A 14997-nucleotide genomic window follows, 5' to 3' on the forward strand; every position below is an offset into this window, starting at 1 on the left:
TCCTTGTAATTATATGGCTTGCCAAACAATTGGTGTAAATCTCTCGTGAAGACGACAGAAGTAAAGTGTAGCCTACAGGTCCTATACTGTGCGGGCAAGCACATGCGCCCTTAAAATAGCGTTCTGAATACGCGTTACAGACTTTAGACATTGCGCCTCACATTAGACCAGCTTTTTTTTGGTCAATGGCGCACGGCGTTTTTTTTGAAACTGCAAAATACCACTTGCGCCAGAGAAACGCCTTCTCTGTTCCGCGCCCGCCTATGTCGACGCAAGTTCATTTCGAAGCGCGCCTCTGGAGGGAAAATCGCGCTGTGCGCCGGGTGCAAGATAGGAATGATACATGCGTCGGTGACAATGTCAATTGCGCTGGGTGCAAGATAGGGCCCTCCGTGTGACGCCAAAGGCAACACCAACACCAGTTCAGAGGCACTGGATCCATTAGACTGTTTTCACACCGCAGGCAGTTTATGTCCTGATGACCACAACCAACTGTACATAGGAGTCTATAAAGAGTGCCCAAAAGGTGCCCAGAGTTGAAAAATAGTCAAAAGACCACAGCGGTTGGCATCACTTTTTGCCAGTGGGCAAGTCAAGAAAAGCTGAGCTCTTCAGAAAATCATTTTTTTAGTCAACTATGCAATCAGTCATTTAAAACATTCTTTCACTTTCAAAGACGCGTTGAGTTTGAGTCAAAAGGAACAGAGTTAATTTACACATGTGTGCCCCAGTCTCTACAATAAGGATGGAAGGATGCCTGAAGCAAATCTATGGTCATATCTGTGTAAAGGGACTTTTTAGGGCAGACCATATGGGTTTGTCTTACCAAGTCCTAGTGACGAGAACACCACAAAGAAGACAAATTTGTAAATCCTAGGACCAGACCTGCCCAAATTCACACACATGTTAACCATAACTGCCATAGCATCACACCGACATTATGTTATCATATCTAGTTCCACCACATGCAGTGCATCTGGCCCAATGGTGTGATTTATTTCAGAAAATAATTAATACAAAAAATAAATTAAATACATTTTCTTTTTTTTTAAAACTGTCCTTGACACCTGCTAAAAGTTTCATATAAAACCCGTGTTTTGTGGTGAAGTCTTAAAAACTCTTCACGGGCACCGCACTCGGTCACAGGTGAATCCACAGCCCTTGGCCTATTCATCATGGCTGCAGCTTTATTTTTAATTTTTTTTCCCCCTCCTTCATAGCAAACAAGACATAAAAATGGGGCACGAGGCAAGAGAAACTGCTGCTGCCGCTCTGATGTCGGGCAAAAATATTTTTTGGGGGGTGGGGTGAGGCCCGTGAGGGGGTACACTGGGCACCCAAGGGTAGAACTCGTGGGTTTCTCATATAGCAGAGATAGCTGGTGTTTAATTCCGTACCAAACACGGATATTTAGGGCAGCCACCTGAGGGCTTCGCAGCTGACGTCATCCCCAGAGAAGCTATTTTGAGCAAACGGTCAAATGGTAGTCTGTTGAACTAGTTGGGCTCTTTTAGCTCGCTTTTTTTTCAGCGACAGAGTGAGCTACCCTCCCACACCACAGCCTGTCAAAATGATACATGTACATTCAATCCTTACTATTCTGTACTTGTTGACAAACAGATGTGTCCTGTTTTTTGTTTTGTGATTAGCTGTGGGGGCAAATAGCATTTTAAATTTGATTTGACTGACATCAAAAGCAGGAGAATAACCAAGAGTATCAGGTGGCAACTGAGTGTTGAACTATTCTCACTTCCTTAAGAAAAACCACAAACAAATTAGTTCACACCTAAACGGCTCAATCTGACATCAGAAGTTCCATGTGTCAAAAATAACTAACAAACACCCCTATATTGGCTAAACACTGAGAATGCTTTGAAACCCATGTGTATTAATATTGACCATAATCTCTGCAGGGCTGTTAGAAAGACACCGCTGGAAATGCATGAGCTGGTCCACATACAACAGTATCTGTTTAAATTTAGCCTTGGCATCGGCCGCAAGGGAACAGAAAAAGCTACAAATTCTGCCAGAAGACTGTAGGCCAAAACGCTTCCTTAACATGGACGCCTAAGAATAAACCCCCACTTCTCTCTGGATGCCGTACAGGCCTTGGCCTAAATGTTTTAATATCAGTGGGGGTATATTTTTGTGAGACAGCTATTTTCGGAGGCTGCCATTTTATTTCTTTTTTTTTCTTCCTTTCTTTCTGTCTTTCTTTTTCGGGCCGGCTTAGCAGATGGAGGGAACACAAACACTGGCACAGATTTGAGGATACGAATCAATACAAACATCCAAACGCCATCAGTGATTCAAGAGAGAGAGAGAGAGAGAAAGAGAGAAAGAACGGAAGAAAGAGAGAGAGAAAAGTTTCCAGTTCACAGCAGTACAAAGTTATCTGCAGTGCACAGAAGAAAAAAGGGGGCTTGGTGAAAACTCCTCTCCCAATTTAGGGAGCAATTTAGTGCCCATTCTTTTATTCATCTCCGAGTTTAATCCTTACCCCAGATTGAAGCCCTATCCGAAGATGGCAGTCGACGTTGGCACGCCATGGGGTAAGATTACGACTGGCTGAGAGAGAGAGAGAGAGAGAGAGAGAGATAGAGATCCCATGCAGGGATGCTTTCACAGCCTCTGTGCTGCTCTGACGGAGGGCTTCTCGTTCTCTTCTGGCACAGTCTTTTCCAATACAATTGTCTGTGCGCCATTTGTAGAGGGGGCTGATTTTAATTTCTAGTGCAGCATTTTGAGGGGCTGGGGTTTGGGGTTGGGTGGGGGAGGGTAACTTCATATACTTCTCATCTCCCCCTAAGTGCAATGGCATGTTTTCTGTAACGAGTGCCCTCCATAAATCAACCCAGCAAGACGGGCAAGAGAAGGCGTTACATGAAAGGGCAAAAGAAGAGAAGAGAATGCACGTTAAAACAGACACAAAAGAAAAAGAAAAGAAGAAAGCGGACCACCCTCCTCCTCCACTTGACACCCCTGACCAGCTTCCATGCAGACACTACTTCATGTTTTAGTGCCATAAGTGATTATGGTTAAGACTATACAGATCTGTAAAGTTTATCAACCGTATATTCAAGACTATCAATGGCAAAACAGACAACCCCCTAGTAAGAAGAGATACACTTACTGTACACAGAACATATAGAACATGCATGTCTAAGAGTATTGAAAATAATACCTTTCGTTTCAAACTATGAGTACCCGTTTCCTATACTACACCTAGTTACTTCACAATGAGTACCCTTTTCCTATACTACACCTAGCTACTTAACTATGAGTACCTGCTTCCTATTCTACACCTAGTTACTTAACTATGAGTACCCGTTTCCTATACTACACCTAGCTACTTAACTATGAGTACCTGCTTCCTATTCTACACCCTGTACTTAACTATGAGTACCTGCTTCCTATACTACACCTAGTTACTTAACTATGAGTACCTGCTTCATATGATAAACCTAGTAATTTAACTATGAGTACCTGCTTCATATACTACACCTAGTTACTTAACTATGAGTACCTGCTTCCTATGATAAACCTAGTATCTTAACTACGAGTTCCTGCTTCATATACTACACCTAGTTACTTAACTATAAGTAATACCTTGCATGTCACTATGATAAAGAAGCAGGAATTGGTGATTGACATGGTTTTTTTGTTTGTTCGGTGTTAAAACATTGTGAAGACAGAGTCTGCAGACGTTTTATGCAGTTGGTCACACAATCAACATGTTCAGTAGCCCTCAGAGAGACCTATACCTACACACTCTTCTGTCTATGTGCATCAACGTGACATAGTGGAGCTTGCCTACCGTCATTCTGAGAGAAATAATCGATGCATTGGGGCTATGTGTCTTTGCATACATTCTCTCAGCTCCTGACACAAACTGAGTCTTTTCCAGGCTCTTGCTATAAGACGAAACTCGAGGCGTCATTTTCTCTACTAATCTTGCCTGCAATGCTTATATAAGTGTAAGTGACCCAATTAGAGGAAGGCAAAAAATTGCTTGTTCTCCTTTGAAGCTTACTGTGTGTGTGTGTGTGTGTGTGTCTGAAACAGTGCTTGTGTGTGTGAGACAGTGTGTGTGTGTGTGTGTGTCTCTGAGACGGTGTGTGGGGGTGTCTGAGGGAGAAAAGAGGCAGACAGAGAGGGAGAGTATCAATTTAAATACGATACGCAGACAGCGCAAGGGAAGCAGGCAAAGCATCTCCATCAGGCAGGCAGTAAAGGGGATTACATCATCCCAGACACACAGACGGTAAAGCCAGCAACCCAGACAGTCGCACTGTTCGGGGAAAAGAAAAAAAAGAAAAGAGACTTCCTCCAATTGGATGAAGATGATGTAATGTGGCACATTAATTGTATTCGAAGCATGAACCGTAGCCTGAGGTGAATCGTAGGTAAAATGATACAAAACAATATAAATGTTTAGAGCGCACACAAACTGAGGACTATAAGAAAACAAATTATTTTGCAGGTTAATATTATATTGTAATAAAAGTTTCTTTAGGGGAAACAAACAGCACAGAAACGAGCAACCTGAGACAAAGAAAAAAGAAAAAAAGAAAAAAGAAAAACAGGGAACTGTAGCATTGTTATGCTACTAATCACACAAGGTCAGAGCACAAATCAAATTATGCAGACCGAAGCACTGATTACCACACAAGAGCACGAGCCGGCCAAAACTAAGGGTTCTTTAAATTTCATTAGGAAGGGTGAATTATGTTTTCCAATATCAACACAGTATCAAGGCCAAACCCACCAATGGGAGCAAAACTGGGGGGGGGGAGGAGGAGATGAAGGGAAAAACAAGAAAAAGAAATAAAAAGGTGAACGAGAACATAAATATTGGGGCTAATGACTTGGACTGGTGAGTGCTCTCAACTGCTCCCTCCAGCGCCATGCCTCGTTGCCCAGCGCTCACTGGCTGAGGCTCAGACACGGGGATATCAATCACAGGCCCTTTTAAAGACCGTTTGGTGTTTCTGGGAAGTTTGCACGACTCATGCAGTGACGACAGAGGGACGTAAAGCGGGACTGACATACCGTCCCTTGGGGGAGAGGGCGTCGACCAGCAACCGTCCAGCGTCTCGTACACGCCTTCCCGTACGACACGGGCTGTTAGAGTTGGGGAGCGCTGCTCAAGGCCAAGGCCACAGTGCTCACACCGTACACCAGATGGACAGGGAGGGGGAGGGGGAGGAGATCAGCCCTTTCCCTTTCCCAAACCCACATCCCCACGCTATCCCCTGAAACATCAAGCGGAGCTGCGGAGGAGCTTAAACACAGTGAACTTGCACGAGGCTCGTAAACGCTGCTCGACCGAACCTTTTGGGTTGTGATTCACAGCACCGCTCGGAGCCGTAATTCCCCATCTTCCTGAACTGCCGAGAGACCCGCCGATCTTTGGACTCGGCCGCGGAGAGCACGGGGGAAGGACACAAGGCACTACGGGCCCTCAGATCACAGGCAAAATTTGTCTGACAGATTATAAAAGCCCGGAGCTAGAGGAAATAGAGTGTGGTAAACGTGGTGGGGACCTGTGATGGAAGCGGTTCCCCAGCTAATCTGCCTCATTGACAGCGCCTTATTGCGGTCAAATCCAAAGGCCTGCCAAAACTCAACTTTGGCTACAACAGCTGGTAGTGCATCATTAGGACTCCAAATGTTTATGAAAGCCAATTCTCCAGCCAAGATGACAATAGTTACAGAAACATATATATTCCTACATGAAAAAAAAAAAAAATGGCAATTGCTATGGTAATACAAAGCACACTTTTTTAATAATGGCACACACAAGCTTCCTCTCAGAAAAGGAACACGTCACATAGCGACCATGGGATAAGGTTCCTTTTTTGAGTTCTTGGCCTTTTCTGTCTCACAAAAGAAAAGACACTTCCTGGTGCATGTTTGCGTGGAGCTCACCAGACTGGAAGCGAAGCTTCGATCTGATTGTAATTGTATAACACACTCAACGCAGCAGCCCCTTGGCGTTTGCACGGGGGGGACTGTGCCTTGGACAACAGTTATCAATTACTGTTGCATGCTATGATGCTGGGATGCAGGCTTGGATACTACGGGTCTGGGTCTGTGTCAGTGTTCTCCAGGAGAAGAGATGGAAACCTTGGAAAGCAAAAGTTGCGCTGTGAGTCGTTTTTCAGGTTATTTTTGGGTCCCAGTATGGTTACAATATATGTGTGTGAGTGTCTGTGTGAGGTACAGTGTGTGTTTGTGTGTGTGAGTTCCTGTGTGTTTGTGTGTGTGTATGAGTAAAATAGTGTGCGTGTGTGTATGTTTGCACGTGAGGGAGAGAGAAAGAGGCCTTGTTTACACCTGGTATTAACATGTGTCCATGATCCGATGTGTAAAGTACAGGTGTGAATGCACCCAAGACGCATTGAGAACCGATCACACATTTGGAGGTGGTTTGGGTGCCACATTCTGTTAGCTGTGGGTACATAAATGTGTTTTGGCCACATTGAAGAACCACCTAGTCAACTGACGTCCTCTGCATAAACGGAAGTACGTACTCAAAGCTGGCTTTATCCACAATGTCTAAAAACTTTCTGAAATTCCATTAGAGATATATCATAAATGCGTAAAGGTTGATTTCAATAACCAGGCCTAGTGTGCCACAAGTAAGGGATAACGGCCGACGAGCTGTACAGTTCTACAAAAATAATGGAGGCTGCGGGGCAAAGAACTCCCCGCAGCTCCGCGAAGTCCATTATCTTTGTAGAACTGTACAGCTTGAAGGCCGTTATCCCGCTTATCTCCGGGTTACAACATCCACATTTTTTTATTTTTTTATTATTAGTATTATTATTATTTAGAATTTCCTTTATCTTTAGGAAACTTAATATGCATAATAACCAGTTCTCGGTAGCCAATGACCTGTCGTCTCGCATCAGCTAGCAAGCTAACTGGTTCACAAGCCACTGCTTAAACAGATGCTGCTGCTGTTCCTTCTAGATGCCCATAGGCTAAAACTAGCGAGTCCAGTAGACTCCAATTGTTCTCTCTTTCAATGTTAAATCCAAGTCAGATGGAAGATGAGCTAGCATATTAAAACCCTAAACGTACGTTAGCTAGCTGCAACTGAAAAGCCAGCTTATACTAAGCAGCACATTAGCAGTTTTGTGAGACGTGCACATTCAGATTTAATTTTTTCATTTTCACAGAATGCTCAAATATCAGAGAATCACAACACCAGCCTTTTGGTAAACAGAAGCATAGATAGCCTTTATGAAGATAAATGCTGTGCAGAGATCAAATTTTCAATGATGAAGGAAGATATTGATGTGAACAGCCCCATTGAAACCGTCTGCTTGTGAGCATTTTTGTGTGTGTGTGTTCATTCAGTGCCTCCTACCATAAGTTCTGGTTAGTTGAATGGTCAACCTGTGGATTCACCAGAGTGGGCCTTCAGAACCGAGGCTTCAATGAGTAAACAAGAGGCCAAGAGGAGGAAGAGGGGGAAAAAAAGCGTGGATCTCTTATGTCATTTTACGTGAAAAATGACTTGCAACCCTTGCAAAATCAACATTCCTGTGTCTCAAGTTCATTTCTGGAAACTGGCTGGCGCTTGTCAATGAACAGAGACCTTTTAGCCAACACAAGCTCAAATAAAAGACATTTCACAAAATGATGGATAACATCCAAAAGCTTGGAAGAAGATTGTGAAAATGTATAAAAGAAGGAATTAGTGTGGGAGGAAGAGAGGAAGGGAAGGTGGGGAACCAAAAAATAACTTTATCAGGGAACTCTGGGCTCAGCATTTAAGTTCTGGCATTGGCCAGCTGCCCTGCACAGATATACACCTCTCTCTCTGTCTCTCGCTCCCTCTCTCCATTCCACTCTATCTCTGCTTCAGGATCCCAGGGAAACCACTGACCCAAAATCTTCCTGTAGTATATAAGGAGAGGGCTGCGAGAGATGGGAAGGAGAGGGAGCGGTCAGTGTTGACGAGTGGGGTGTGAGGGCGTGGGGGTGTTAAGGGGGGGGGGGGCTGATTTACATCTGGCGTATCGTAACCCCCACTGGCATTCGCTCAGTTCATTCATCTTTTTGCAAACGATACATGGCCTCTGCTTCCTCCTCACTGAAACCCCTTTCACCCACACCACCTCCCTATCCCTTCAGCCCCAACCCCCCCTGCACACTTGGAGCCAGTGGCATGGAGGCCAAGATATACCAGATGCTGAGGAGGGGCTTCCTGAACTCCCATTAGAATCAATAATTCTCTCCAGTCCCCCTCCCCCCAATCACCCTTCACATGCCCTGGTCCACACCCAACCCACCTGCAGAGGCTCCCCAACCTCAGAATGCATACGGAATACTTTCCTGGTCATGGACCCGCATGTATGAGCACACCTACACCTCATGGACAGTGGAAATTATAAACATCCCATTGGAAAAAAAAATGCAAAACCTGCTCGGGTACAGTCGTTTGTTTCTCCTCAACACTGCGAATAAACTGCTTTCCTGTGACATATTTTTTTCTAGAAAAAAAAAAGAGAAAGAAAAAAAAACAACCACACGCCTGATTCAGCAACCTCAGATGGGTGAGTTGCCACAGGGCTGTGGTTTTTATGCAAAAGGTTTGAAGCACAGAGTGACCTCTGGATTACATAATAGGCTGCTTCTGCATCCCCCTCCCCACTGGCCCCCGCCCCATGCCGGAAAGGAGAGGTGAGGCAGGCTTGCTGCTTCCACAGTCCCCCGTCCCCACACCCACACATTCCCTGCCCCCCTTCCCCCCATTTCAAAACGTGATGGATGACAGAGCTGAGAAAGCAGGCGACCTCTCATGCCCTCCACCAGCTGGCATTGTCTTGGACCTTCCACTAATAGCTCCTGCTGAAATCTGGGTGAAGTTGAGGTGAGGTGTGGTGCGGTGCGGCACAGTTGTGGGCCGTGGTGTGGTGTGGTGAGGCACAATTGTGTGCCGTGGTGTGGTGTGGTGTGTTTGCGATGAGATAGCAATGAGATCGCTCCCCACACAGATGTGCCGCCCCAAGCACATGTGGTTTCCATAGAAATTCAAGAAGCCCCGTGTTTGGTTCCTCCTCTTGTTGGGCTTGGCGTTGGAGCACTAACATCAGGACTCACAGCGGATGTATTTCTCCTAGAGCCTGGTCCTCGAGAAGGTTACCATGTAGGACTTGGGTAACAGCCAGAGTAAGAAGATAGATATGCATCAGGAGAAATTATAGGACCTTCAAACTAAATTGTTTGAAAAAATTAGTTTTAACTCCCAGAAAACGCTCATTGATTAGAATATGCCTTATCTTTTTACCCTGAACATCGCCATATTCTCATACAAGAGTTTCCTGAGCTATTTGCTGTGCAATGGAAGCACCATTTAAAATGCACAGAAGCATCTATCTTACTCAAAGTCTCATGAAATCTAAGCTTTTGTAACCTATGTCCACATATCTCTCTTGCCTCTCGGAAGACTTTGATGGCGAAAAAAACAAGGACATTAAAGTGTTCTCAGATTTACTATACAACAAACGAGTAGGGCACTTTAGATGTTTTGCCAAACAGACTGATCTCGGCAGACTCTGCGTTCAAGGTACTTCTGAGGCTTCTGCCTCCCTTTATAAAATAATGTTACAGAGATCAGATGAATCTACAAAGTTTGGCAAGATTGCCGGATGAAAAGTGGATGAGAGACTGAGAGCGGAGAGAAGTAAGGAAATGAGAGAACACATAAACTATGAGGAAATATGCCCTTTAGTAAAAGTACTCGAGATAAGATAATGTCCGTTTACAGACATGATTCAGCTGGGATGTTGTTGAATGTAGCATACCATGCTACCTAATGAACAATTGCTTTTCATTGAGAATAAGATATGTAGAACATATACGGATATATATTCAAACACAATAAAATACAGAACAAACAGACACACACACACAGACACAGAGCCACTCAGACACGCACACACACACAAACACAATTGATTTTTGGATACATTGATTTGAGTGTTGCAGTATCAGTTCACTGCAACACAATGAGAATGGGGACAATCACATTGTTAACTGGTCAAATGGACAGCAAGAAGGGTTCCAGGGGGTTTGAGGGAAGCGGAGTGAAACAGGAAGTGAGCAGCGTGCAGGGTTTTTTCTGTTGCTTGAATCGCTTTAAATTATTTCCAGATTGCATTGCACCACAACCAGCGCCTGACTGCTGCCCCCTGCTGGGCAGAGACGGCTACTACATGATCTCCAGGCAGTCAGTTTGATCATGTCAACAGTTTTCAGAAAAAAATTACATTTACATCTTCAACCTTTACTTAAAATAAAAAAATACTTGCACGTTTTGGTTTTAAGAGGCTGTATGCATGTATTAGGTGTGTGTTTGTGTGTGTTATACATGTTCATCTGATGATGTATAAGAATATGGATGTTACATGTAAATGAACTCAATCTCTATTCCATCATGCTGTGTTTCATTAAATGTCATTAAAGCTCTGTATCTAAATACCCTGAAATCAAAATGAAGCAAAAGGGCTTTGATGACAACTGGGCTGAGCAAAGCCAGGCATAAGTGTTCTAGGTTGCAGATTTGCATTGAGACGTACAACAGAACCAGCAAGACAAAAAATGAACCAACCTCATCAAACAGGACCCTTATGAACCCAACTTTTCCTAAATCGTAAAAGCTAAATGTAGCGAGTATTATTTGGATTCCACTGGTTTTCTGGTTTTCTGGTTTTCCTTTGCTTTGTCAAAATCTAAAACAGACTTTTGATTGATTGTGATTGTAAAAGCATATGGTGTCAAAACATGTGTCAGCAAAAGCAGAGAAATATGAATACAATTTGACTTAATGGGCCATTGGTTCTTAAACGTATTTGTGGCTGCGGAACTGGACCATGGCGGTGCCACAAAAGAACAAAGGATTTGTAGGGTATGTCTGGAAATGCTATGTTGACGGTACTGTACATGACAAAGCAATGTGTACCGAGGGTGTGTGTGGGGGGGTGGGGTGTATTGGGTTCAAAGTAATTGGCTTAAATTGTTCCAGTATGGAACCCAAGAAAGAAAAATCTACCAATTTTATGGGCTGGGGGGGGGGGGGGTTCTCTTGGTCGAAAAAGAAAAAAACAAAGCTAGGCCAAGCACATTTCTCATATGAGTCCGCAAATCCGTGTCTTACTGAAATGACTTCTAAAGGCATGGGATTTGACAGAAGACTCCCATCATCCCATGGGGCCCTAAAATACCTAAATCCACCCTTCTCAGGCCCACACCAGAGTCATTGAGCTCCCCCTCCCCCTCAAACACGGCCCCTACCCCTGCGGTTCACTCCTAAGCAAAGAACAGGTCGCTGTAGAGCTACAGATAATCTTTTACATTACGGGAGACACTTCTAAAATGTTGATGCGGTGCAATTGCGAGCATGTCTGCCGAAGCTCGTCAACACACCACATGTTGTAATGGCCCGAGAGCTTGAGTCGCTTGTATGGATTAAAGGAAGCAAATCTCTGTCTTGAGTCTTAAGAAATAATGTATGTCCGTAAGCCCACGGCTGTACATTTATTTTACGTTCAATTAAGTAGTAGCCATATATGTCCAAAAGGCAGCCAGTGATTATGCAGATTACATCAGCACTTTTAAGCACTACTGACTGCCTACTACAGTGTAGGTGCAAAGCCCAAAGCACACCAGCCCGTGGGCTTCAGCATTTGGATGGGAAAGCAAGGCTGTGGGGGGTAGTGCGGTTGTCTAAGAATTGAAAGGTTCACTGTTTGCGTCCCACTCCACCTGGTTGTGTGTCCTTGAGCAAGGCACTGAATCTTTAACGGCTCCCAATGTCAGTAAATGGCACTGTGGCCTCCAGCACTGCGAGGCTGATGTACTGCATGAAATGTTAAGCACTTTGAGTACTACTCAGAGTAAAAAAGCACTACATAAATGCGGTGCTTTCTGCATTTACCAATTTCATGAAGACCTGTGTTTTAGTGTCTGAACGATGGGTAGAGTTTGAAGTGCATCGTGAAATGGCCCATCCGCTGTCAATTAATAAAACAAGTCTGCCGCCCTCTCTTACACACACACGCACACACACACACACACACACACACACACACACACACACACACACACACACTCTCTCTCTCTCTCTCTCTCGCTCTGTGATGATGTTCACACGATTACAGCTCCATATTGGTGCCTTCAGATGAATTTTTCAGCTGCCATGGAGACGGCATCCATGAAAATGCGTCCGACTGTGTCCCAGTTTTCCTGTGCATGACACTGCAACCACTTAGACGGACATGGTTCTCTAACGACATTCACCCTTGATGCCAGAGCACAGGCACACCAATGTACAGCATGCTTTACACACACACACTTCTTTCCCTATTCACACACACTTCTTTCCCTATTCAGACACATCCATGTACACATACATACACTTAAGACATAAACATGTCATAAAACACACACACACACACACACAAGCACATAAACACATTGCAATTCCGTTGGCGTTTCCAGCTGTCTCATCGCATTTCTCCCTCTGCCTTCTCATTCTCCCCCCCCCCCCCCCCTCATTTTTTTTTCCTTTTCCACTTTCCTCCTCTGCTCCTGAACATGCCGGTTTCCTCTCCATGCGTGCATTATTCACCGTTTTCCCAGAAACCCACACAGCCCCAGAGGCCTCGCTAACTACCAGTATGCATCGCATTTCCATACAAGTCCTCCAGGACGCTGCTTTATCATTTCAATAAATAAATAAACAGGAAAGGGAAAAAGAGACGTTTTACATACACACACACAGAGAAAAGAACTACAGCTGTATACACACACGCACACAAACACACACACACACACACACACACACACAGAAAAGAACAAGAGCTGTTACACACACACACAGACACACAGACACACAAACACACAAGAAGAGACTGCTGAGGAGTAAAGCCATTTGGATGTGGATACCACTGGACCCTAGAAATTTCAAATGTAGTGACGGAGCATTTGACACAAGTGTGAAGGGTTTAGGGGAAGGTCCTCTGGCTTGGAGTTCACGGAGTGTGTGGTTAACTGAACTCGGAGAGCCCTTTAGTCTCATGTACATGGTGAGGTCTGAACATGTGCCAGAGATACCCCTAGCTCTTGCAAGTCTCAATGATGAAACATGTCTCTGCTGTAGATTGTGTACATCAGAGAAAAGACCAAATGATGTACAATTCAATCAAGACAGATAGCTGCAGCCTTTTGAAAGTTCTTTGTTTAGATGTGTATGCCCTTTTCCCTCACCTTTAAAAGCTCTGGACCACTCCTGCATGTATCTATAAGGACTACAAATGAAATGGGAACTACAAACAGCAGAGTTGAGCATGTACTTCCTGGTGCACTTTGAAACATGAATCAACCCGTTGATGAGTATGAGAGATGGAAGGTGTTGATGTGTTTGTTGTTGTTGTTGTCATTCTAGTAAATTTTTTTTTGTAGTTTTGCAGGGCCAAACACAACTGTGGCACCTCATGATGAGTGTGCTCATCTGGGGACGACTCGTCAAATGTTTTGGTATGGGTCGAGCTGACGGACAATACAACAAGGCTGGCTGTTCCCCTCAACTTAGCAGCAACAAGACCAAGGAATCCCGAAGTTTTACGGCACCATTGCTTTGAGCTCGACCTTCACAAAGCTTTGGGTTTGTTTAGAAATGCTTTAAAACTTTGCTCCCACCCACATTTAGACCAAGCTTCTCAGTGGTTGCCAGACCAGCTGCAGTAATGCAAAACTGGATTTACAATTTGCAAATTGCAAAACAAGAAACATACTTAGTCAGCCCGGGTGTCCAACATGGTGTGAATCAATGTGTGTGTGTGTGTGTGTGTGTGTGTGTGTGTGTGTGTCAGTGTGTGTATGTCTGCATGTGTGTGTGTGTGTGTGTGTGTGTGTGTGTGCTTGTGTCTGCATGTGTTTATGTGAGTGCGTGCGTGTGTGTGCATGCACATGTATTTGTACTCACAGGACCCCACGTCCCCTTGCAGCTGTAGTATCTGAGGGACGGGCATGGTGAGAACCACTGCGTCAAACTGCTCCGGCTCTCCGTTTTTACGACACACTTCCCAGCAGGCACCTCTCCTGTAGACATGTGTGACGTGGTGGTCGAAGAACACCTCTGCTCCTGCTTGGGTGCGGAGGCGCAGAGTTGGCAATGGTGCAACATAGGATGGATGGGAAAAGGTAAGTGACAGAAAAAAAGAGAAAAAAGGAGAAAAGAGGAGAAGAGACAAGAAGAGAAGCCAAAGGACGAGTGAGAGAGATTAGAGTAGAGGAGTAAGGAAAAGAAAAGAGAAGAAAAAAGAAACAAGATGATCTAAATCACATTCAGAGGAGAGATTGGGTTTTTAATGCAGAGGATAAGGATCAAGGCTTCTATCAATGGTACAACCCTAAACCAAAATTATACCCAGATTGAGTTCAATGGAAGGAGGGCTTCACAGAAAGAGCAGAAATGTCAACTTCACTCAATTTGTGCAATGCACATTCATGAAAAACAAATCAAATATAACAAAAAGGAAAAAAAGAAATCCTGGTTAGTACATCACAAAATCAACACAAAGTCACGTCTCTTTTCTCCTCAGTTTGAGGAATACTGAACTGACAAGCAGGCCCAGATTCATCTCGCAAGTCACGGAAACACAGCTGACTTGCTTCTTATCCTCAGTGCAAAACATCTGTGAGATAAAATGTCCCTTCTGAACCTCTCTCTTGATCACAGCAACACATAAATCACCAGGCTCACATGCCAACTTCCCCCCACGCTCTCTAGGAAAACTGCAAAACAAAGTCAAAAAGTGGGGGAAAAAAGAATAAATCCAAAACGGACAACAGTAACAGCTGTGTGTTCTGGACAATGTCAGACTGTTTAGTTTAAACACACTTCTGGCATATGGACTCAAGGAGAGAAGCCCATAAACACTTGCTTTTTTGGAGGGGTTTGGAGATGACGAATGCTGT

The 14997-nt window shown here is 44.3% G+C and overlaps 1 protein-coding gene across 2 annotated transcripts in view; it reads right to left on the minus strand.

The window, feature by feature from the left end:
• The window catches only part of rnls (renalase, FAD-dependent amine oxidase), a 53735-nt gene that overhangs the window by 36614 nt on the left and 2124 nt on the right, over positions 1 to 14997 (minus strand). The window contains exon 4 of one of the 2 annotated variants that reach the window (XM_080834998.1): positions 14003 to 14161. In XM_080834998.1, the coding sequence (XP_080691124.1) occupies positions 14003 to 14161 (159 nt within the window). Of the gene's footprint in view, positions 1 to 14002; positions 14165 to 14997 lie in introns of both variants that reach the window. The other variant, XM_080834997.1, reaches the window with a different exon arrangement.

The sequence above is a fragment of the Sprattus sprattus genome (genome assembly GCF_963457725.1).
Source record: "Sprattus sprattus genome assembly, chromosome: 3".
NCBI lineage: Eukaryota > Metazoa > Chordata > Actinopteri > Clupeiformes > Clupeidae > Sprattus > Sprattus sprattus.